The sequence below is a fragment of the Astyanax mexicanus genome, chromosome 5 (genome assembly GCF_023375975.1).
Source record: "Astyanax mexicanus isolate ESR-SI-001 chromosome 5, AstMex3_surface, whole genome shotgun sequence".
Lineage (NCBI taxonomy): Eukaryota > Metazoa > Chordata > Actinopteri > Characiformes > Acestrorhamphidae > Astyanax > Astyanax mexicanus.
In genome coordinates, this window is record NC_064412.1 from 24633484 (window position 1) to 24660048 (window position 26565).

The 26565-nt window shown below is 37.4% G+C and overlaps 2 protein-coding genes across 2 annotated transcripts in view; one reads left to right on the top strand and one right to left on the bottom strand.

The window, feature by feature from the left end:
* Window positions 1–26565, top strand: part of pde4ba (phosphodiesterase 4B, cAMP-specific a) — a 343053-nt gene that overhangs the window by 103217 nt on the left and 213271 nt on the right. Inside the window, exon 3 of the mRNA XM_022675871.2 lies at window positions 24484–24722. Coding sequence (XP_022531592.2) covers window positions 24484–24722 — 239 coding nt within the window. The remainder of the gene's footprint in view (window positions 1–24483; window positions 24723–26565) is intronic.
* Window positions 1–26565, bottom strand: part of LOC111195860 (G2/M phase-specific E3 ubiquitin-protein ligase-like) — a 675934-nt gene that overhangs the window by 46429 nt on the left and 602940 nt on the right. The gene's annotated exons all lie outside the window — the stretch shown is intronic.

Consider the following 26565-nt stretch of genomic DNA (forward strand, 5'->3'; position numbering starts at 1 on the left):
ATATGAATGCCAAGCTGGAACTTGTACAGAGTACAAGCCTATGGATTGATGATTAATCTAAGCTGATGATTAAAATACTAGAAAGACAGTAAGACAGATGACAACAAATAGAATTAAAATACCAAACGATACCATCTACACAAGTGGGTCAAACAAAACACGACAAATAGTCAAACAAAGCACAACACAGAACAAGGGAAACCATAGGGTATATATATATATATATATATATATATGTTATGCTGTCTCTACACTACATGACTTTGAAAAGACTCAGACTGAATTCTGACACCCTCTCACATCTAAAGACTAGTCACAGACTTTTTAATCACAGGCTAAGATTTTACAAAGACTGGGGGTCACGGTGGCTTAGTGGTTAGCACGTTCGCCTCACAGCACTGGGGTCTTGGGTTCAAGTCCCTACCTCGGTGGAGTTTCCATGTTCTCCCTGTGTCTGCATGGGTTTCCTTCAGGGACTCCAGTTTCCTCCCACAGTCCAAAAACATGGAGATCAGGTAAATTGGATACTCTAAACTGCCCAGAAAATTTAATATTGTAAATCGATTCAGTAAATTGGATACTCTAAATTGATCTGGTAAATTGGATACTCTAAATTGATCTGGTGTGTATGTGTAAAGTGTGGGTATGTATGTAAATTTGTGTGTGTGTAAATGTATGTATGACTGGGCCCAGATATGGATTGGCACTCTGTCCTGGGTAAAATGCTGTAGTGCCCGATGCAGTCCTCCAGGTGGACGGTCGTTTCCTGTTGAGAGTATGCTGTGCGCTATTGGCTGCCGCTTCTCACCGGTGTGTGGATGAGTGTTGATGTGTAATGTGCTTGTGTGTAAAACGTGTAAATTGTAAAGCGTCCTTGGGTTTCTAGAAAGGCGCTATATAAGTTGAACTTCATTTAACTTCATTCACTATTGGCAAGACTACAACTACATTCTTCCTGAAATTCTGAGAGATTTCCCATCATGCTTCTGGTGGAGTTTACATACAATACATATTAAGTTACAAATATTGTGTATATCAATACTGTATCAATACTTTATCAGAGACTCAGTTTTTGTCCCCATTATATTTCTGCCGCACTGTTAGTTCTTGATATTTTTTAATAGAATATATTTTGTGTTTAACTCTGCCTACATACTTCTATTCCCCTTTTTTTGCTAGCGAGGAATCACAGTTTCACTGTAATACATTTGCCTTTGTTTTAGAAAGAATTAATGCAATAAAGAACATCGTTCTTGATAGATGTGTATTTTTTAAACTTGTTTGTATCAATTATAACACTGCACAATAAGACAAAGTAGTGCAAAGTAAAAAAAAACATCAAATAAAATTAAATATAATGACTTTAAAGTGTGTTTAAAATACTGTATATATTAAAGTAAGAACCATATAAGGCATACTAACTGCAAAATATGTTCTTTTTCAAATCGTTTGTCATCATTTGTAAAACAGTCATGTAAAATATTCTTGCCTTGCCTCTTCCCGTAGTTCTCCTATTGGTTGATGACATTGTTCATGTCACTATTTGCATGAGCCAAGTCTCCAGACTTACGATTATATTAAACACGGATTATTTAATCGGAGCACAAGGATGCAAACAATTTTCAATCCTAAAAATGTGTCTGCAATGGTGAAATCGCTTAAAAAAATAATTAGGTTTTAGGTCGACATAAGGCTGAGGAAACATGGAACACCTGAGGCATATAGATGGATGGATGGATACTTTATTGATCCCCGAGGGGAAATTGAGTTCTCACCCTGTCATATTATATTGATGTATTACACACAGAGTGATCTATTTTAAGCTTTTATTTCTTTTATTGTTGATGATTTTGGCTTACAGCCAATGAAACCCAAAAATCAGTGTATCAGAAAATTAGAATATTATATAAGACCAATTGATACTTTTGGCAGTGTGGGTAGTGTGCCAAGCTCTGCTGGAAAATGAAATCCGCCATCATTGATTGTGGAAACTTTACACTAGACCTCAACTTACACTCTTCCTCCAGACTCTGCTTCCTTGATTTACAAATGAAATGTAAAATTTACTGATGGTCAGTGATGGTTTGGAGAGTCATGTCATCTGCTGGTGTTGGTCCACTGTGTTATATCAAGTCTAAAGTCAGTGCAGTTTTGTTTTCCCACAAAATCTTACTGGACATGCTTCCCTCGGCTGACAGCTTTTATGGAGATTTCAGATTTCATTTTTCAGCAGGACTTGGCACACTGCCCACACTGCAGAAATATTATATAATATTATATAATATATAATATTATATAATATTCTAATTTTCTGAGAAACTGATTTTTGGGTTTCATTGGCTGTAAGCCATAATCACCAATAATAAAATATATAAACACGTAAAATAGATCACTGCGTGAATGGAAAGTACCTCCCTTCGTTTATTTGGATTATTTGTATGGTTTTGGTCCTGCTGTACCGCGTGTAAATGCGTACTGCGTGTGGAGTGTTGTTTATGCTTTCTGAAGCGTACAGAGATGCTGCCTGTACTCCCACTGTACTGCGCAGGGATGCTGCAGCTGAGCTTTTCTTTTCTCAGCTTTTCTCAGCTCTGTCTGTCATCTGCTTTCTCCTCCTCCCCGCTTGGCTGATGGTGAATGTTGCGCATTGATTCTTGACAAGCCTCCTTTTAGGCGGTATGAATAGCTCCATGTTGCATGCTCCATGTTGAGGTCAGGGCCTAGGCATGTGTTTGTGTACCGACGTGTGTGTGTGTGTGTTCTACACAGTAATGTGTTAGGCTCATCTAAATGGGCTAGTGTTTTCACAGGCAAACAGTGAAATGTCAAGCACAGTAGTAGTCTAGCACACTCTCTTTCTCTCTCTCTGCGGCTGTAATGACTGCACTTTATACTCAGCTTCAGGAAAAACATCTCTCTGGGGCCAAACAAGCAGATCTTAGAAGTAATAAAAGGTGCCACCGAATAAAATATGTAGAGCTAAAGATAGAATGTTAGATAGTTCTACAGCTGCTGTTTATCCTCACAAAACACCTCATTTAAAAGCCCTTTTTGTCTGTCTTTATTTAGCCCCACATGCATAGATTTGCTCAGAGCTTCATTTGTACATTTCTAAGCAGTGGCAGAGCTGCAGATTTTTGCATTAACAATTGAGCTGAAAAGCTCAGTACGTACAGGGGTTGGACAGTGAAACTGACGGATGGACAGTTCTGATGCACATAGAATTCTACCGTGATTTGGGCAGCCGAGGTTTTATGTTTTCTGGATACAATCCGGGTTAGCACCCGAACATCCCTTTCAGACAGCTTCCTCTTACAGCGTCCACAGTTAATCCTGTTTAATGTGGTTCATCCTTCTTGGTGGTATGCTGACATTACCCTGGATACCGTGGCTCTTGATACATCACAAAGACTTGCTAGCTTGGTCACAGATGCACCAGCAAGACGTGCACCGACAATTTGTCCTCTTTTGAACTCTGGTATGTAACAGATAATGTTGTGTGCATTGCAATATTTTGAGCAAAACTGTGCTCTTACCCTGCTAACTGAACCTTCACACTCTGCTCTTACTGGTGCAATGTGCAATTAATGAAGATTGGCCACCAGGCTGGTCCAATGTAGCCATGAGACCACCCACACTAAAATGACTGGTGTTTCAGTTTCATTGTCCAACCCCTGTATTTCTTAATAGTGAATTCTGATTATTTAGGTTTCTAAGCTTCGCAAAGTTTGAGAGTACTGCTATTTTTGGAGATATGACAGTGGTAGGAATGTGTTTTTACACTAAACCAGTAATACAAAAGAACTCTACTGAGGAAGAGGAATTTGAAGAAAAAAAAAGAAAATAAATGTATAAAGCACAATGACAGTAGGGTTTGTAAAGCATAAACATAACACATGTATTTTCTAACTGCCGAATATCCTGTACCTCCTTTAAATAAATATGTTGGTGCATGTACGGTATGTTTGGTTTGGTTCATTCATTCATTGGTTCTGGTCTGTTTTGTTTTCTTTATGCTCTTCACCACCTGTTTTGGGTGCATCCCAATTGATTAGTAGTAACTAATACTAACTAGTTTTTGAGTATGAAATATGTAGTATATATAAAAGACTCAAAGTTGAGTATACTCAAATATTCACCATATGTACATAATCAGAACATGTACAAAATGTAATACATTATTCTCTTCTTACATAAAGGGAAAGGGAGGACAATATATTAATAAAAAACACATTGCTGAAGAATGCTTAAAGCTTGTATGTCAATATTTTGCCTAAAGCCTGCCCTGCACTAGCCAGTTCAAGTAATGCCTTTTCATAATCACACCTGGCGTAACTAATGAAGCCCATTTGTTTGTCAACTGATTCGCAAACCCTTTAGAGGGTTGAATGAATTTGACTTCAGTTTCATTTTTAATTTTTTTTAGAAACCCCTTATCATGTTTGAATTGTTTTTTGCAACACCTGAAAATGTTTCTTATACTTTTCCACCACCTCTGAAAAAAAAAATACATTAGAATGTTTAAAAATATAGAAAATGAAGTCAATTAAAAATGTAAACTAATGTTATATTAGTATAAAAGTAATAGTTTTTGTCGCTGTCATGCATAAACAAATTGTTCTCTGTTTTTTTTTTTTTTTTTTTTTGGATATTATTAAATGTTACTGCTCACAATGAAGACCAACAGTAAAATCAAGTAAGTAAAAGTAAGGTGCCTGGATAAGTCTTTTTACTTTGACATCCACCAAAAGCTACTGTTTTTCTTGTTAAAGGAGAACTCCGGTGTAAAAAGTACTTTTTGTGTAGTAAAACATGATAAAGAGTACTTATCTTTAATGAATAGCCCACCTCTGTTCTCCCACAGCATTCAGAGATCTAGAAGTTTTAACAGTTTGTTCAAACACCCTTCAGACTGGGCGACACGGGGCATAATTTGCCCTGATAAATCGCTTTTTCCATATATATACTGTACAAAGACTGGAGCTACTTTGAGCCTGGATAACGGTGGAAAAAATGATTTATCGGGGCAAATTATGCCCCGTTCTGCTGTTTGTTTGTTTTTAAGTTGGGTGTTGATAGAGGGCATTTTTTCTAATAAAGGTGCAGCCATGCCCACAGTCACAATATATGTAAATGCATTTTGTAAGTGCAAAAACAAAGAACGATATCATGATTGTTAAAATGATTGAGGTCATGTCCATTTATACAACGATAAGTTGATAATGTAGTTATTGTGACAGGCCTATTTTACCCCCTCTCAGAGTAAGTGTGCTGAACGCATGCTGTGGTGCGTGTGGTTTGCACCTTGAAGGAGAAAGGCTTGTATTTGTCTGTGGGCAGAGGCGTGCGTCCCCATGTGCTGGAGAGAGGCTGCATTAGTATAATGACTATAAAAAGCTGTGGTCTCAGGTGAAATGGCTGTGGCCTTGAGCTGAGCTGACCGCAGACTTCTCCAGAGAGCAGCTCCGTACAGAAGGTCACCTCCATGCTTCCAGACGCGGGAGACTCGGACACGTCTGATGAATTACTCAGCATTCTTTCACCCTCTGTCTCTCTCTCTATTCTCTCAGTGAGTTCATCTGAGGACAGGGTGCTGTGTGATTGTGCTGTTGAATAGTGAGAGCTGCTTTAGCTCATCCTCTTTTCAGTGTGAATGAAATGCATGCATTATGCCATTTATGCCTCTAATAAATTTGTTTAGTGACTAAAATGAGTTATTCTGTGGCTACTATGTATGCAATTGGGTATGCAAAAAAGGCTGGCTTTCATTGGTGTAGACACTGTATCTTATGCAGTTTCTATTGACAACCTGAACCTTGAGTAAGAAATAAGGTTCATCTTATGTTATGTTATGCTATTTATGTATGTTAGTATATCGCGTCACTGTCCAATGAAAAACATGCATCTTAAGAACAGAAACTTTACAGAAGAGATAAAACCTTCTAAACTCTATAGTCTAGAGTTTATTTCAGGTCATCTTTGATTATTTTAATTGGTCCAGTCATCAAGAAATTTGTACATAGTATAAGGGACACTGTGTGTTCAAATTATGTAGTAAACTAAAAATAGCCAAAAATATACAGCTCTGGAAACAATTAAAAGACCGTTTTAATGCATCTTGGCATGTTCTCCTCCACCAGTCTTACACACTGCTTTTGATTATATTCCAGAATTGTTTAATTTTGTAAAAGCAAAGAAACTCATCATTTTTAAGTTTTTTTTTTCCGGAGTTGTACAGTATACATTTGTAAGTTTGGTAAGTTTCACACTGCAGTTTTGTGACTAAGGGAATTTTCACACTTGAAATTCTGGACCAGGATACATGGATCGTGAATCAGTAAAGAAGTAGGTCTACTGCACTGCTGTACTTAAGTACTAAAATGCAGTAGCTGTATCTATTGGAGTATTATTTTTGTCCTGCGTCCACTTTTACTTCACTAAATGGTTTTGATGAGTTTAATACTTTTAGTCTAATATATTTTTATGTGCTGCATAGTTACTTGTTCCAACCCCCATATTACCACTTCCAGAGTGGTAGATGCCATTGTCATCAATCGTTCAAGTGCGTTCCCGTTCTGCCTTCTGCATGTACAGCTCATACAACTTTCATCACAAATTTAGCCATTAAAATATTTTTTGTTGAGGAGCAACAGAAGGGTGAAATGAAAAAAAAAATTGCTAACACTAGCATAGTATACCAGTTTTCACCAGGATATTTCTATTCTTGGCAGTGATTATTTCTATGCTGACAATGTTGCTACACAGCCAAGAGGTCAACAAATAGTTGAAATGACAATTGTTTTAACCAGAAGTGTGACTGTGTGCTCATGAACTCTCAAGAAACAAACCTTCATTTTTTTGTTGAATCATTTGGTTGGATAGCTTCATAGCTTCATAGCTTCTCCTCAGGAGTGAACAACACCCAGCACCTGTGCTTGCGGTGTCTCCTCTTTATAAAGTCTTAGCCCCTCCCTCCAGGCCAATCTAACTTAAGAAGCTTCAATTGACTTTAACTTTAAAGCTATAAACCCAAAGAGTATAAACACTGAGTTATAGTATAAACACTGAAGCATAAATGAATAAATACATAAATAAATGTTCCTATCAAACATTGGTACGCTTAGCTCTGTTTGAGAGTGTCCTAAAGCTGCTGCAAGTAAGTGTTTCAATGCTTTGCTCCCAAGTTACAACTAAATAAATGCTGAATTGTGTAACTTCTGAGGGGATGTGTGTTTATTTTAACAGTGCAGGTAAAAGTTCTTTATAAGAGTAAGTTTTTTTTTTTGTTTTTGTTTTTAGAAAACCTATAAAGCACACACCAAACAAAACCCAGGCCTTGGTAATACAGAAAGAGCATTTAACAGGGACTCACTAAAAAATGAAACCTAGGTAAAGTACACCTGTTCAGTTTACTAGTGTATTTTTATTATTGAATAATTAGTCTCCAATATATTATTCTCTCATGAAATCACTGATATGGTTCTGTTTTACACCAATTAATACTGGTTATCTTGTGTAACTCTCAAGATTTGAACACAATGCTATTGCTGGCTTCTGCATTTTACCCAGCTCCACTGACCAAATGAAGTCTCCATACTTTTGGACACACACAGTCGGATTCCAAAATACTGTATAAAATAGTTTTCTGTATAAATACATATTCAGTTGCTTTAGAGATCATTATGGTGCAGCGGTTTTGTTGTGACTTTGACTTCTTCACATATTTAATAGGAAAACGGGTTTGGGAATAGTCCCCACATTTTAATTATTCATTACAGGCTAGTAAATAAGTTTTTTAGTGGTTATGTAACACATGGCTCCTAATTTAGTTTGAGAGATGTGAGTGAGGAGGCTCAGCTAATTATTGTAATGATGCCACTGGTAATTTGGTGTTCTGTCTGTGCTGCTATTAATGATGTGTCTATTACAAAAACTCATATCGCAATTAGAGTGGTGATTTAGATGCTGTTAACTATGCTGTTAACTTTTAGCGTATGTGTAATGGTGACCTCGCATGTCCTGTGTCTGTTTGGTGAGATGGTTGTGTCCATGCTGCTGTGGTATGGAAAAAAACTAGTGGAAGTCTCTTTAATAACGTGTAGCACACAGGTTGAGTATGAGAAACGTTTTTTTAATAGAGAAATTTCGGTGTAATTCCCAGTAGCATTGTAAAGATGGCAACCTAATAAAATTACTTGCCTTTAAGGACTTTGCTAAATCTCACATGACTTTAGTTCATTTTTGCTGTTCAGCTCCTTACTCTCTGTACTGCAAAACATTTTAAGCTGGATTACTCGCTGATGGCTGATGATGGGTAGGTCACCATGATGGTTATATACCCTTGTGAAAAGGAAGTATACTTAAAATGAATCAAATTAGTTAATTAGTGCCTTTTCAAATTAATATACTTGACAATACACATTAAATATACTTTCTCTGTATTTCCATAAAATGTATTTTTAAGCAATATGCTTTAAATTATATGTTGGGTTGACAGAAAAAAAAAATATGTAGTAGTGGTTCTTTGGTGAGTTTTTTTTTTTTTTTTTTTTTGCGCCGCCAGTGTCATTGAGATGTACACATAATTGTCTATCAATATGCAAAGTAGCACATTTACAATATATTACAAGTGTATTAAAAATTGTTTAAAAGAAACACATTTTTAAATCTTATTAGGTTTGCAAAAGATATACAATTTAAATTAGATGTAAAATCCTAATGCTTTCATGTTGTATTTAAATATAGCTTCATTACAATTGAAATATACTTAAATGCATACATACATTGTTTCAAAGAGTATATTTAGTATGTATTCACGTACATTTTAATTTTAATGCTAAAAGTATGTACTTTTTTATGTTGGGTATACTTAAAAAAAAATACAAAAGGGTAGGCTCAGCCATGCTGGTATGTGATCTGTATCATTTCTGTAGGTTATTTTATTAAACCTAGATATACTGTATGTAGTCTTTTGTTCTGAAACCTGGAATATCAGCATGCAATATCAGCCCAGAACACACAGACCACAAAGTGTAGGGTTTCACAGTGTTAATTAAAAATCAATACTGGGGTTTTGAGAATCAATTCAGTTCATGTATTGAATGTAATGTCATGATAGGGATTAAGAATGCCAGTATTTTCTTATACCCCTACTGTTAATACCCTTAGTTTTAGAATAAATGTTAAAAAATAAATATGTTTTCACAAATAAAAAAGGGTTCATAGATAAAAGGCTTGGTTAAGATTACTGTTTCAGGTATTGATTCCTAAACAGATTTCTCTGTGTTACTCTGAAGAAATCATGCTCACAGTCAGCTTTTCTCACATAGAGGAAGCAATCCTGTTGTAAGCGTCTAAGACATACAATCAATATAATTGTAGTAAGAAAAATGCTAGACGTTTGGTATTGACTTGGATACCTGGATACTGCAGATCAAAACCCTGTAATGAGGTAAGAGCGGATATAGAGATGCTGTACAGCTCGAGGCTAAAGCAGTGCATTATGACTTTAGAAGGAGGATTAGATAAATGTTTTCAGTTGTGTCATCTTCAGTAGGTCTAACTTGATATCAGGACTGCTGGGCATATCCAGGCTATTTAATTTTCAAAAGAGAAATGCTGTGCTCAGAATAACTCCCGAGTATAAATAGGACTCTGTATTAGAGTGTCAGCACTTTTTTTTTTTATGTTTTATGGACTCTTTGTGACAAATCTTTCTATTTGCATTATCATTATTCAGAATATAGCAAGCACTGTGTGATGATGAGAGAATAATAAATGCTTAATATTTCATTTTAGAACAGTGTAGCAGCAAACAACTAACGTCTACGTAAATATTTAGTAGAGAAAATGCATGTTAGTCAACTTGGATAAGGTTATAGCCATGATGCTAACAGACTTAGCAGCCAGGGTTGGCAAGACTGAAGCAGGTTAATCACAATGCTAAAAACTTGCCTTGATAAGGTTGGAGTCGCAATGTTAACAGACACATCAGCCAGAGTTTGTTGGACTAGGTTGTAGCGCATTAGCTGTGATGCTAACAGCTAGCCTTTACTGGGATAGAGATGTTTAGCTATGATGCTAACAGCTCACTTTAATAATAGGGTTATATCTGCGATGCTAATAAACACATAAACAAAGTAAACTTTAATGTTTAAAGAAACAGCAGTGGAGCTGCTGTAGGTTGTTGTGGTTAGCTGTAATGCTAACAGTGGCTTTAGCAAGGTTACGGCCGCAATGCTAACAGACATAGCAGCCAACTTAGTTAGGGTTACAGCTGTGATGCTAATATACACAACAGCTGGTTTACTTTCTTTTGTTTTTATGTACTTAGTTATAATTTTCTTTACACCTTTATTTTGGTTATTATTGGCCATGTCAATTCCCGAAATCACACTTCACACTCCTGCTCAGTAGGTGGCGGTAATACACCTTCAGTTGGTCTGCCATCCGCCATAAACCTGAAAAAAGAATAATAATAATAAGAAGAAGACAACAGCTGGGCTCGATAAGTTTGAAGTGGGTTAGCAGTAATATTGACAGCCGGTATCGGGAAGGTTACAGCAACAATTCTGACAGAATCAGCCGCCATATTCTGCAAGTTTCCAGTGGTTTAGCTGTGAAGCTAATAGCAGGATTAGCTGCAATGCTAACAGTCAGCCTTGGTGAAGTTACAACCAAGATGCAAACAGACACAGCAAATTGGCTTGGTAAGGAGCGTTTTTGTTGCGATGCTAGCAGCTTTTTTCAGGAGGGTTAGCGCTGCAATGCTAACAGACACAGCAGCTGGTTTTGGCAAGTTTGTGGTGGTGTAGCTGTGAAGCTAACAGCCAGCCTGGGCAAAGGTGTAAACAAAGTGGAAATGTAGCTAAATATTAAATGTACACCATTTTAGCTAACTCTCTTTTCCAGAGCGAATTAAAAAGTTATTTTACAGTTGGGCCAATTTAGTTTAAGGAGTCTTGCCCAAGGACTCTTAACAGCATAGTCACCCAGACCTGGAACTGAACCTCAGTTTCCCACATGGTACCTCACTGACAGGCAGTGGTGTTATCCACTCTACCACACTACCCGTTAGTGTGATACATACTCATGGAAAAAAGCATAGTGCACTTTTAATAAGTGGAAACAACAAAAAATGTACAGACTATAGTTAATATTCACATTAGAAGTTGGTGCATTGAGGTGATTACATTTTTACATATTAATGTATAAGCTCAAAATAAATTATTTGGGGTAGGAGATGTACTGAGTGTCCAAGAGAATCCTCTCCAAAACTGAGTATCATTAAAATGAAGATGTGGATTAGCTCAGGAATAGGCTGGAATCAAGTGCATGCTTGCAAACCGAAATATTATTTTTAGTGTGCAGCTACAAAGTGTGTGCTAGAATTGAGCAGATAAGAAGAAGAGGGACAAAAACAACCAGGAGAGGAGTCTGTAGGAGAGAATGATATAAGACAAACATAACTTTTTAGTTACACACTCACTGCCTCAGAGTGTTTGGTTTTATGAAGTTGTAGGCTCCCAAGATACAAGTTTGAAATGCTACAGCTGTCCGTGGGCAGAGGTTTATGGGTAGAATGGCCCTCCCTTTAGCTTTATCAATTAGAGTGATACTATTCAGAAGTACATGGTACACAGCATTCCGTTTCAGCTGATTTATTAGAATTGGCTGTTAGTGTTCTCCTCCAAACATGTTGAGCTCTCCAGTGGTATGTTTGCAGTTGCAATCCCAAGTTGCAAAAATTAATTTCAGGGAGGTACCTCTGGCCCTGGACTTGGACATATGCCTTTTGCAATCATTTAGTCCCCCGTGGCCAATGCTAAAACCACTATTACAAACTGTACAGAGGGCAAGATTAATCTTTTTGATGGGAACCATGATGCTCCTGAATGCATCCCATCCAGGATGGGAAAAGAAATAACACTACCCGCCCACAGTAAAAACTGATTAGCTGACTCACAGACTCTTTGCAGAGAACAGGCCAATCAGAACCCTCTATGTTTTGCATACAATTCATGAATATGCAAACTTCTCTTTCTCTTTCTCACACATAACTGAGAAAAAAGGTCTGTGTTGCCTGTGTGGTCATTTTTGGTTCGTTCTAGGTTCTGGGAGATTTTATCGGACTTTCGGGAATCAGGGAGCGATTATTGATATGCGGTAGACTCCCGTAACTTCCAGGAGACTTGGCAAGTCTGTATTTGTGGAAGTGTGAAAAGAAATGCAAATTTCTGAATTGCTATACTAAAAACATTACTCCACCTACCCAGGTAAAATTAATCCCTCTGAAGAGGTCTAAAGGCAGATACCTTTACTGCTGGGTACTTTGGGAGATGTTTTGAGTGTAATTTAAATTTAAACCCAAATTATTTCAGCTGAGTGAAAAGACTGAAGGAAAAAAAAAAACATCTGCAAAATCATTAATATGTAAAAACCTTTTGTGCACTCATAAAGTTGTTTACTGTCACAAAACAATCAGAAAAATCATCACATCAAAAAATCTGAGTTGGAATGGTGTTTGTTATTTATATAAATCAGGACAAGGATAAATTCTAGTTTCTAGTTTTCCCGAAAAATATTGTGCGTATTTATTTATTTTTTACTGTGGGAAACCTTATTAATAAAAAATGAAGGTAACGAAAACATTGATGATTAGGGTATTATAATTCCTTTGTTCACCACAAGAGCGATAGTGGACTGTAGAAGATTTTCAAAAAGTTTTAACCACGGTAATATGATTTTTAGACACACCACTGTTAATTCAACATATATTATTTAGAGCTTAAGGTTTTTTAAATGATTATACAGATTTTGCGATTATATCTTATTGATATAATATATTATAGTATAAATGTTGGCTTTATCGTCCAGCTGTCACACCTGTTCCTTCTGCACCTGTGCCTACCAGTGATCCTCTACCCCTGGACTCCATTGCCCAGAATGCACCATACACTGGCACTCACTCACTCACTTACCACATTAAATGTTGCAACACATGACACCTTCCAAAACATAACCACAAAAACTTTGATCGCACCTGTTTCACTCACTATATAAACCCCTTTACTGCACATACTCCTGGCCGAGTATTTGTTCTGGTTACGTCTGTGCACAAAACATTTATATTGCCTTTGTTTTTGTTTTTCTGTGTATGATTTTTACCTTGCCCTCTAACACTGCCTTACCATATTTTGACCTGGGACTGTCTCATGACCCTTGAAAGTTTTGCTTTCTTATTTTTCTGTGTTTTGGTTTTGACCATGACTTTTGTTGACCACACTTTTGGATTGTCCCTTTTTAAAAAACAAAACAAAACCCTCTTTATTTTATCCACGCATGTCTCATCCCTGCCAAGCCATGACACCTGCCCTATTTTACAGAGCTGTGAAATATGGAAAACTCTTAACATCCTCTCTGAATGAGTCATCCAATCTATTTTTTTATAATCATTCACCTTAAACTTTCCTGTTGCTAATGTCTCTCAGAGTCCTCCCAGGCAGCCATTGCACATTGCACTCTTAATAAAAACGATTATCATTTGTTTTTACCTTTATTAAATTAATCACAGTTCTGCATTATAAAGTGCAGAAGTGTGGGGGTTAATGTAGGTCAGTGAATTAATTTACAGGCACATAATATGTATGAAATTGCAACTATATATTTTGTTGCATCCCTGCTCACGCTGGAGACGTGATGTTCCTCTTGACTTTGCTGATGGTGTGTAAAGTGGGTGTGTGTGGGTGTGTGTTCGTGTCTGTAGCATCTACAGTTGTGGTCAAAAGTTTACATACACTTGTAAAAAAACATAATGTTATGGCTGTCTTGAGTTTTCAATAAGTTCTACAACTCTTATTTTTCTGTGATAGAGTGATCGGAACACATACATGTTTGTCACAAAAAACAGTCATAAAATTTGGTTCTTTCATAAATTTATTATGGGTCTGCTGAAAATGTCACCAAATCTGCTGGGTCAAAAATATACATACAGCAACATTAGTATTTGGTTACATGTCCCTTGGCCATTTTCACGGCAACTAGGCACCTTTGGTAGCCATCCACAAGCTCCTGGCAAGCTTCAGGTCGAATGTTTGACCACTCTTCTTGACAGAATTGGTGCAGTTCAGCTAAATGTGATGGTTTTCTTGCATGAACCCGTTTCTTTAGCACTGTCCACATGTTCTCAATGGGGTTTAAGTCAGGACTTTGGGAAGGCCATTCTAAAACCTTAATTCTAGCCTGGTTTAGCCATTCCTTTACCACTTTTGATGTGTGTTTTGGGTCATTGTCTTGTTGGAACACCCAACTGCGCCCAAGACCCAACCTTCGGGCTGATGGTTTTAAGTTTTCCTGCAGAATTTGGAGGTAATCCTCCTTCTTCATTATCCCATTTACTTTCTGCAAAGAACCAGTTCCACTGGCAGCAAAACATCCCCAGAGCATAATACTACCACCACCATGCTTGACAGTAGGCATGGTGTTCCTGGGATTAAAGGCCTCACCTTTTCTCCTCCAAACATATTGCTGGGTGTTGTGGCCAAACAGCTCAATTTTTGTTTCGTCTGACCAGAGAACTTTCCTCCAGAAGGTTTTATCTTTGTCCATGTGATCAGCAGCAAACTTCAGCCGAGTCTTAAGGTGCCTTTTCTGGAGCAAGGGCTTCTTTCTTGCACGGCAGCCTCTCAGTCCATGGCGATGTAAAACACGCTTGACTGTGGAGACTGACACCTGTGTTCCATCAGCTTCCAAATCCTTGCAGACCTGCTTCTTGGTGATTCTTGGTTGACTCTTGACCATCCTGACCAATCTCCTCTCGGCAGCATGTGATAGCTTGCGTTTTCTTCCTGATCGTGGCAGTGACACAACTGTTCCATGCACTTTATACTTGCGTATAATTGTCTGCACAGTTGCTCTTGGGACCTGTAGCTGCTTTGAAATGGCTCCAAGTGACTTCCCTGACTTGTTCAAGTCAATAATTCGCTTTTTCAGATCCACACTGAGTTCCTTTGACTTTCCCATTGTAGCTTTTGTAGCTGAGACTAATCACTGGGTCAAATGAGCCCTATTTAAATGGGCTCATGAGAAGTCAACAGCTGTAGTCAATCAGAATCACTTACAAGAAGTGAAGAGGCCATGACATGAAGCTAATTTGATTGACACAACTCGCTACATCACCAAAATTGACAAATTTTGTTGCTGTATGTATATTTTTGACCCAGCAGATTTGGTGACATTTTCAGCAGACCCATAATAAATTTATGAAAGAACCAAATTTTATGACTGTTTTTTGTGACAAACATGTATGTGTTCCGATCACTCTATCACAGAAAAATAAGAGTTGTAGAACTTATTGAAAACTCAAGACAGCCATAACATTATGTTTTTTTACAAGTGTATGTAAACTTTTGACCACAACTGTAGTTCTCTCCAGCTCTTACTGTGTTGTGGGAATGTGTTGCTCTCTTTAGCGTTTTTATGCTTTTTTTTTATTTATTTGTCCAAAGCAAAACGCTGTGTGTTGTTTTTTTAATGTTTTTGAATGTATGTTTTAATTCATGAATTTTTATTCTCCCTGTGGGGGTGAAAAGCAGTTATTGTACATTTCCCTACAAACATGAGTGGATTAAAATAGGCCCATTATAAAGGAGAAAATATGTTGTCCATGTTTTTATTTGGCAAATGCAGTTTTTCACAAATGCAGTTTTTAGAAGAGGTCAATCAATAAAATAGACTAAACAATAACTAATGTAAAGCAAATCACAACTACTGAATACTTTATTAGTTAAAATGTATCCAATGCATGATTAAAGGGTCGCTGGTTCTAAATCTATCAGCAGCATGGTTAGTCTTGCTCTATCTGATCTGATTTGCTGGAATTTCCTCTCTTCATCACTTTTTGTAACTGTTGCATTGGAGCTGGAAAGCTGCGTTGGCTGCCTAGTGATGCTGCATCAGCAGCAGTTTAAAAAAAAGAGGCGGTGACTGACTTCACATGTGTGTCAGAGGAAGCATGTGCTATTTTTCACTCCTATAGTGTTGGAAGCAAATGAATAGGGATTGTGTAATTTGTAGGGGTGTCACGATTTCGATATTTTATCGAAATCGATTGAAATTATGGCATGGTCTCGAGCCTCGAAGTCAAAAAGAGGATCGACGATCCCTCCCGCTAAGCTACGCAAATGGCGCAGCACACTGTAGCCCAGGGTTTTTCAACAGAGAGAGAGCGGCTGCATGAGCGCAGCCCCGCCCTCCGACAAAAAGTTCCGCTGTGTGAGAGACACACACACACACACACACACACGAGCCTCTCACACACAGAACAGCTGCCTTTCAACCGCGGAGGAGAAGCTGAAAACAGATTTATAGAACTATAGATCTTAAACTTATGATTGACTACACCTGTTGCTTCATTTGAATAAAAAAAAAAACATCACGGATACGCCCAAACAGCGAGCCCAGTCATCAGGTGTTCAATAATAAAATAAATAAAGAAAATCGTAAAAACTAAAAAAAAAAAAAAAAAGATCATCAAGAATCGAATCGAATCACAACCCTAAAATCGGAAGTAAAATCGAATCGAGGATTTAGAGAATCGTGACACCCCTAGTAATTTGCCATCACAATTTAAATTATATGTACATATCGTCGCTTTCCTATGAAAAACACTTATTTCCAAAACAGCAACTTTACAGGAGACAGAAAAACCTTGTACACTTTCAGTGGAAGTCAATGCAAAAAGAGTTTATTTCAGGTCATTTTAAAGAGTTTCTATTGGTCCGTTTATCAAGAAATGTTGGCACAGTGTAAGGGACAGTTTGTCTGTTCAAATTATGTAGTAAACTAAAAATCGACAAAAATGGAGATACGTGTTTTTCAAACGACAGCGATGATATACACTAGTGGTCAAAGTTTTAGAAAAACAATTTTTTAAAGCTCTTCAGGACCAGTCAATAACCAGAAATGATGCAAAATCCAGTAAACTGCAAAACTCCAGAACCATTAAGGAAAACAAATTAACTAAATATTGTAAAAGTATTTTGTAAAAAAAAAAAAAAAAAAAAAAAAAAATTACAAAGCCTTTGTCTGTAGAACAGATGGCGTTACTGCACTCTCTACTGCAGCATTAACACACAGCACATTCACACTTTCATCATAATAACTAGAAAAAGACACAGAAACACAGAGAACTCTGTATTTATTAAAAGTTTAAGTCTTTTCTTTAGAGAAATTACAGATGAAACTAAAGAGGGGTAACTACTTTGTCCTACACCTTCAAAAGGCCTTTAGAATCTGGAGAAAACTGGTGCAGAAAGAAGTCTGGCTGACCCACATGGAAACAATGCCTTTAGCTCATATTATCATTGATAATATGGTCTCGGTTTCAGCAGTGAAGATGGAGAGATTTGTAAAGTCTGATAGATAAAGGGATAAGCAGTAATAAAGTCATTGCTAGGATCAGAAAATAAAAAAGCAGCTTGTCTGTGCCACACAGCACTGCTACTGGACAACTTAAGCTCTTGATCAGTACTGTATATGTACAGTATATACATTAGCTATATAAATATTCTGTATGAACAAATGTACTAAAACACCTGCCCATTTCTTACGAAATCAAAAGTAATTAAAAAAGTTGGTCATGCTTTTGTAGGGGTTATTTTTGGAGCGTTGCTGTGAGGATTTGATTGCATTCAGTGACAAAAGCTTTAGTGAGCTCAAAGCTGAAAGGCTTTATACCCCTCTGTGTGTTTATACCCCACAGGTGGCATTTGACATGATGCAGATAGGTTAATGTCTATCTTCTGCAGAGTCCACACACATTTAGGCTGATAGTGTATGCCCTACATATTGGACATGTTGGAGATATTGGATCAGTAAATGTACATGTATAGATTAAAACACACAAAAAAAAATCTATGAAAGCAAAAACTGCTACACAGAGAGAGAGAGAGAGAGAGAGAGAGAGAGAGAGAGAGAGAGAGAGAGAGATAAACAGATAGAAAGACAGATAGATAAATTAGAGGTTTGGGTGATGTGTTATGTGGTGCTTTGTGGTGTGGCGACTAATGGGTGGAACTGATTCTGAAGGAGATAAATTAGCACAGTTGTGGGCAGATTTATTTTACACGTCATCTTTAAATCAGACAGAGGAACACACTCTGAGTGCTGGCTTATTTCTCTTCTACTGTGCAATCAATACAAAGGTGATAAAGTGTCAGATTCACCTTCTAAACCAGCTGGTGAAAGTGTACTGTGAGGTGCGTCTAGTGTTTCACCAAAGGCCCAGAATAATGCAAATGAAATATGATCATATTAAAGAGGAATTCCATCAATATTTCAGAATGTTTCAGATGGTTATGAAACAGACTGATCAGAGAGGATTAATGTAAAATGCTTCATTGTGGGGTATCTTACTGATTTGAGTAATAGGAACCAGGTGTCACATTGTAGTTTTTATACAGTGTGTAACGCTAATAGAAATATTATAAATAAAATTTCCACTGCAGTGCTTTCCATCTGTACCTCTCCATCTAAAACAAGCATGCTTACAAATATACTGATAAACCACATACTGTATTATGGTATTGTCAGGAATGGTGCCAGGCAGGGAGTAAATAATATAATTTATTAAATAAATAACAAAGAAACAAACAAACAAAGAACAAGAAAACAGAGGACTAAGGACTAACAAAGAAACACTGAGAGAGACAAACGACAGGAGTTGCTGCAAAGACCGACAAGGACAAAATGCCACAAGATGACTATATATACAAACAGGAAACACACACTAAACACGAACACCTGGGGTAAGGGCGGAGCTACAAATGGGACACACGTGATGGAAAATTACAGGGGAAGAAACACAGAGGAGCACGGGTCACGTGGGGATAACTCAGACACGAGGACAGACAGGAAACAGGGCCAGGACATGACAGGTATCGTGGATAGGAATAAGGCTGCGTCCAGAAACTTTTGCTACTCCTCCTCTCCTACTCCTCCTTTCCTACTCCTCCTCTCCTACCCCGGAAGGAGGAGGAATGGAGGGAAGGAGCTGTAATTGGGGAAATGGGACAGCTGATCCCTTTTAGATAGGATGTTGACTACCGTTGAACTGAGCCAATCACAACGCTCACTTTCAGCACGTTTCAGAACATTACTATCACACACAGCCAAAAATTCAGATATTCCAATAAAATCCTGTTTACTCCCAGCCGCATTTTAGGCCGCATCTCTGACCAGTGACTCTGGCAGCCCTGTCTGACCTCAGACCTCAGTCCCTAAGTTAAAATAAATAAGTAAATAAATGAATTAATTAAAATGATATATATATATATATATATATATATATATATATTATAAATAATATATGTTTTTATATGTATAACATGATACACATAGGGTCATAAATATTGTTTTACTGAGCATACAGTTTATCTAAATTATAAATTATATTACTGCTTTACTGGCTGTTTAATTAGATAAGGAACCTAGTTAATTAATATGTTTATGACGTATATTTGGGCGTTGCCTTCCGCATTTTCGCGTGCTCTGTGGGCGTGGATGCAGTGATGTCAATAAAAATCATTAAAAGTCTTCCGGAGTAGGATACACTGATGTAACCTCCGTTGGAAGCCTACTATAGGTGGATTTTAAGCGGCTTCTTTCGTCTCCTACGGTATTCGGACAGGCGGCAAGATGGCCTCACGAAATCAGTTTCCGGGTCACGGAGGAGAGGAGGAGGATCGGTAGGAAAAAGGAGACACTTTTGGGGTTTCTGGACGCTGCCTAAGTATTGTGTCTCATGACTTTTGCCACATCCCATGTAAGCTAAAGAATGCAGCACTGACCTGTGGGACATGCATGTCGGATCTCCTGCTTTGAATGTGGATGGGATTCCTGCCAGATGCCATTGAGATACGTAGAATTTGACAGTGAGACGTTTTTGAGGCAAGACCCCTCTTTACTCTTGAGTGTCATCTGGCCAATCACACACATTCCAGAACCATATTATACTGCATGATGAGGGACACTTCAGGAAGTGCTTGACCTTTAAAGTGAATAAGAAGTGAACTGATTGCATGATTGACCACTCATATTTGGTAGATTACAGTTCTCAGAGCAGTGAGTACCATATGGCCTGCAGCCCTGTTGATGACCAGTCTGCTAGCTGGTCATGTGTGATTCACATGCTGCGCTGGCTGGGTCTCGTGATTGAGAGAAGCATTGTGGGTCGAGTCTGATTTCTGGTGTTTCTCTTACCTGCCAATGTTGATTTATTCATATTTCTGAAGTGAGAAATTTGAGACAGATTCTCGCTGAATATTATACATTACTGAGTAATGTAATTTGTGATGTCTATATGATTACACATTCAGTGTATCAAATACTCAGATTTTACATTAACTTTACAGTAGTAAGGCATTGTCCAAGCACTTCCTGCTTCCCTCTGCTGACAACTTTTATGCGGAATTCATTTTCCAGCAGGAGTTGGCACACTGCCCGCACTGCCAAAAGTACCAGTCTTATATAATATTAACATTTTCTGAGATATTGATTTTTGGGTTTTCATTAAGCCAAAATCATCAACAGTAAAAGTATGCTTTAAAATGCTTAAAATAGATGTGTGACTCTGTGTGTAATACATCTATATATAAGTTTCACAATTTTTAATGGATTACTGAAATAAAGTAACTTTTTAATGATATTATAACTTTTTAGATGCACCAGTAGTTCTGTAGTCTGGGTAGCAGTCAGTGTGAGACAGGTTCTAGGTATGACTGTTCTAGAAAGACTCCTTTTCAGTAGCCCATTGCTTACAACACAGCTGTTTTTGAAAATTTGAAAATTATTTTTTGGCATTATGGCATTATGTCTGACTAATATCACATTTGCATGAATTGGAATCCAATATACATCATAGCCACCATCACTCTCTTTACCCTGCTGCATTCAGTTCACCTGCTCATGTGTGAACTATGAGACTCTGCCTCTCTCTAGTGGCAGAAACTGGAGGTGCAGTTGTGGGGATTTTTTTTATTGCCAGCAAAGTCAAATCAACAAGGCGAAATATCTCCAGTTCATCAGGGGCATCAAATGTCCAGATGCATCGAATCGTACAATAAGCAGAATTACACGCCTATTTTTTATGAAATATGGCCCACATAATGTTTTTGTACGTACAGAATTCAAGCACATGATAGATAGATAGATCTCAAGTACGAAAGACTTTCCAGCCTGTTACTGTTTTTTTATAAAAACTCTTTTGGTATAGTGCACAGTGGTAGGAATGCTGTTTTTGTCTGTAATGCACAGATGTAACAAGTTGGAGGCAGAATGCAAATGCATGTAGACTAAAGAAACAAAGACTATAAAACAAACAACTAACAAGAAGATTAATAAACAAACAAGCAAAACTAAGAAAACAAAGAAACAAACAAACTAAAGAGAACTAACATAGAAACTTTGCAGACAAAACACAGAAGGACTAAGGATCAGACAAACAGCAATAATACATCAAAGCAGGGTTTAACACAACATGTTCAAACATAGAATGACAAAAAATAAAGCATCACATGGGGTATATATACACACAGGGAAACAGGAAACACCTGTAGAAGGAAACCAGGGGGCGGAGTAACAAACGAGACAGGTGAGAAAACTAATGACTGGGTGGGGCTAGAGTGGAAACAAGACAATAACACAACAGGGCCATGTGCTAGTGGAGCACATGGGGAGGAAAACAAGACAGGAGAACAGAGGACAGGAGCAGAAAGTATAAAAAAGGAGACATGGTCTAAGGTGTGAAACAGAAATGAAGACTCTTAATATTCTACTATAAAATCTATATAGCAAATAAATACAATAAATAGATTTCCTTGGAGGCATGTGTGTAATATTTTACATTTCATATTGATCTTTTTATGTTATAAACCATCCCTAAACTGTAAAAAAAGAAATGTAATTAAAAATGTTCTAAATCACATTAAATGAGTAACAAATTAGCTATATAGTGCAGTGGGTGGGGCCAAGTTACTGTTTCATTGGTGTATAAACTTGTTCATTGGCTGGTTCATGGTCTATTCTGAAAAATAAAGAAAATAAATGATGTCCATTGAAATGGATGCAGGGTATGAAACAATTAAAGCAATTATCTGTTCATGCTTGAAAAGGTTTATTTAAGCACTTAAGATTGTGATTGTGGCTGAGAAAAAACAACTTTACAGGAGAAGGAAAAATAATTTTTTAGCATTTTACGGAAGTTAATATAAAAGGATTAAATTCCAAGTCATTTTGAATCAGTTCTCTTGGTTCATACATCACAACTAAATTCTGACACAATATCAAGCTTATCTGACATATTTGGATTAGGTCAAAAAGTCAAAAACAGCACAAATGTAGATACACAATTTTTGCTTGACATCAATGATATGTAAATTATTAAAATTATGTAAATAATTTTACTTATGCTCCTAGTGCACAACACAGTAGATAATAAAATGATCCATGCAACCCTTTTCCTCAGCTCATCTGTGTCATCTGGGGTTAGTGCTGATTAGTGCGGAATTCATCAGAGTAATTGAAGTGTCGTTTTTTTAAATACAGTTTCTTTCAGCAGAAATCATAAAAATGCTTTTCATTTATAGACTGAATAGAGGTCTGTTAATTCCTGCTTTGTAAGATTGAGCTCAGCACCGCAGGAAAGCTCTAGCCAGAAGATATGAGCTGGGACACTTCTGATACCTGCTGAGCTTTAATGATTAGATTCTGAATGCTTTTCTGATGAGCAATCAATGTTGCATACAAATCAAATCTAATTTATTTTTTTTTTTTACTTTTTTTTTTTTTTTTTTACAACTGATGACGTCGCAAAGCAGCTTTACAAAAATGAACCCCCAGTGTGCAACAGGGGAGAGAAAAAAAAAAACTCCCTCAGAACTGGAAAAGGAAGAAACCTCAGGAGAAACCAAGGCTCACGTGTACCTTGTAATATTAAGGCTAATATATAAGTTGGGACCCATCCTCCTCTGGTCAGACAACTTATAAATGAATGTTTAAAAGTAATTTTACTTCCACATAGATCTAATATGTTTAGATAAAAAGCTCATATAAACTTCTTCATATAAACTTATATATACTTTGTAGTGTAGAGTGAGCAACTACTCCGAGACTGTTAGCATAAACTGAATGGTGGGTAGCTGTTCTGTGGTGGGTGATGGGGAAACCAGACCTCCAAAAGCTTTAATCAGTCTGGCCGGACAGGTGACAGAAGAACATTTATCCGTATCGAACATTTATTGGTTTCAGGCCCAACAGGTGGGCAGTCAATAATTTGGAGGAAGGCAGGAAAATGGAATTAGTTTTGACTGGATTTATGGAGAACAGACAATATGCAACATTATCAAAGTGTGGCTAATGACTCCGGAAGATCTGAATATAACAGCTTATCTAAGCTAGAGAGCCAGAAGGTAACATAAACACGGAGACACCAAAAAAAACTGGCATCCACCATCTCTACCATCAACAAACCTGAATGATCACATGCAGTGATACACTGTACACTGTAGGGGTGCAGGAAAAAATCGATTGAAGCTCGAATCTCGTTTCTAACATTGAACCATTCAGAATCGATTCTAATTTTCAAAAAATCGTTTTTTTTGCAGGTGCAGCTACTGTCTTGCGGAGCTTTTTAACTGTCACATGGAGCTTTTTAACTGCACCGCAGAGCTCAGCTTCTGTCGCACAGCGCTTCAAGCATCTTTAATGGTTCTTTAATTTGAAACTCTTAAAGAAACCTCTTAAGGTGCTTTAAGGAACCTTTATTAAGATTCTTAAATGTTCTTCAAAGCAGCTTAAGAGGTTCCTTCATGGTTTCAAATAGAAGAACCCCTACACAATCCTCAAGAATCTTGTCATTTTAACATTGGGGGTTAGACAAATATGTTCTAATGCAGTCATTGTAATAAACACCTTGATCAGCCATATCATTAATACCACCTCCTTGTTTCTACAGTCACTGTATCACTGTTTTCTCAGCTCCACTGACTATAAAGATACCATTTTTAGTTACATAATTGAGCCTATTTGTCAAGCACTTCTTTATGTTGGGAGAAATCAGTTGCTTTCTTTAATTTCTTGCAAATTATTATTTTTTTTGACTTAACTGATTAAGAAAATGAAGACGGCTAAATAAAGCATATTTAATATTTTAACCTGAAAATATAAATAATATAGAGAATCACTGATTTCTCCCACATGGAGGAATAACTGAAATTTGGAGGGCTCAATAACTGAATACAGTCCATTTGTTTCTCTGCATGATTTGTTATCCTCTTGTCACCCTGCAATAAGTACAAGAACTAGAGAAACTTTTAGTTAGAGAAGTTTCTAGATACACTAGAAGCTACAGTTCAGTTTTTTTATTTCATCAATCTCTCTCTCTCTCTCTTTCTCTCTCTCTCTGTCTCTCTCTCTTGGCCTCTGTAGGACAGTAAAGGACCTCCAGACTGTAATCTCAGTGAGTCCTTCACGTCTACAGGCTGCACGCTGGGAGTGGACCTGCGGCGGGGGCGGCGGCGCTTCTCTGGCAACCTTCAGCTCCCCCCTCTGTCGTGGCGACAGTCGGAGAGGTCCCGAACCCCTGATGAGGATATTATCTGCCGGCCCACCACGCTGCCATTCATCACGCCCCCCCGCATCGACATCACACCAGTGGACTCAGAGTGGTAGGAAATTCCTTCATAACACTTTCTAAAAAAGTTTCTAGAAGATAAAGTTTGCTTTACAGAAATATGGTGGTGCAGGCTTGGATTGGTGTGTGCAACGATGCCTCGTGCCTGAGCTGATATGTGCATAAGAGCTCCTGGAAAAAAATTATGTTTATGCAATGTGTTGAGGTATACATTTTCTAAAAGATTTTACTAGCGATGCACCAATGTGGGAATCCTGGGCCAATGTCAATATTTGATATTACACATATACGGTATATATCTGCTGGTGATGTTGATAATAATCATTTATTCTTGTATATTTTGGCTTCCAACCATCTGTATGCAAACAATAAAATGAAAAAGGTTTCTCCTGAGAAATTTGGTTTTAAAATGTATTTATGGAAATGGAATTTGGGTGTATTCAAACGTGATAATAGCCCAACTCCGCTCTCTTTCTCACTTTGCCCAAACAGACTTTAGAATGAGTGAGAAGGGCCATATTTTGCTCCTGCTAATGGATGTAAACAGCTGCTTTGAATAAACTTCTGCAATAAACTTTTGAATAAACTTCTTTTAAAGCTCTTAATGCCTCGTTTCAAATGTCAGAGCTCTCCGGAGTCTACTAATGAAGTGTGAAGCCTGAATAACGCGATTTATCTGCAGGGGCAAAATATGCCCCGTCTCACTCCTTCTAAAGCATGTTTGGTCAAAGTTGACAAAATACTGGAAATCTGGGGGGCTGTTCAACAAAGGTACGTACTTTTTTTGGGGTTTTTAATACACCCAAAGTTCATTTCACACCAGAGTTCTCCTTTAAACCTTCTTTTTTAAAGTAACAGGTGAAATAAAACAATAGAATTACCTTAAATCAGTGGATTTTAAAGTAGCACAGCCAGTGTCAGCCAATTTAATTAGAGCAGTCAGCATCGCTTAGTATTTTTCCAGCATGCAATAAATGCATCAACAAGTATCGGTTTAAGATATCAGCAAAATTCTAACAAAAAGCAATTATCGGCTGATACCAATATAATCCTGACATTACCATGCATCCCTAGAATTAAGCCAGTACGTGCATCTGTGTTTTTGCTTCTGCACTGCAGCTCACTGCTTTTAAAAATAGAGAATGTTTATGATATAATTTTGATATCTTCTGTATCTGACTTAAATGGATTTTTATTCATAACAAATGCTGTGAGTTCTGTTTGGTGAGGTGAATCAGGGCATAGTTCATAAGTTAAGAGTGTTCTGTAGCTTTATCTGCCCTGACTGAGTCTGGTGAAGTGATGTGATGTGTTGAAGGGTGTAATGAAGCAGGTTCAGGTTAGTGGCAGTGTGAGACACACAGTATTACCTGTCTGATTCTGTAAGTGAGTAAGTGAGAATGAAACAGCTCAGGTGTCTGACAGGTTTCAGCACAGAGGAACGGAAATGTTTGAATATGGATGTTTCTTTCCTTTGGATGTTTTAGATGTATGGATAACAAGTTTTATTAAATGTGGTCTTGGGATTTCAGGTTGTACATATCATTAAACTTGTTTACTAAAGAATTTTAATCTGGCTCCAACCGCCTTAAAAGTCTCATTTAGCTAAAATCTGTTTTTTTCGTGTTTCGTGTTTCGTGTTTTGTTCTTTGTGAAATACTATAGGTCTCTCTGTGTTGTATATGGATGCTGCATATGAAACTGTTCTTCAGCCTCCCTTGTCTGCAGTAGCTAGTAAAATAAAATTCTCAGAAATTCGAGTTGATCAGAGAGACATTGAATAGCACTGCAGAATATCAGTAAAAAAAAGCCAATATAAATGTGAGAACAGATAATAAAATGGAAACACAGGGAGAACAGGCTCCTCTATTATTATC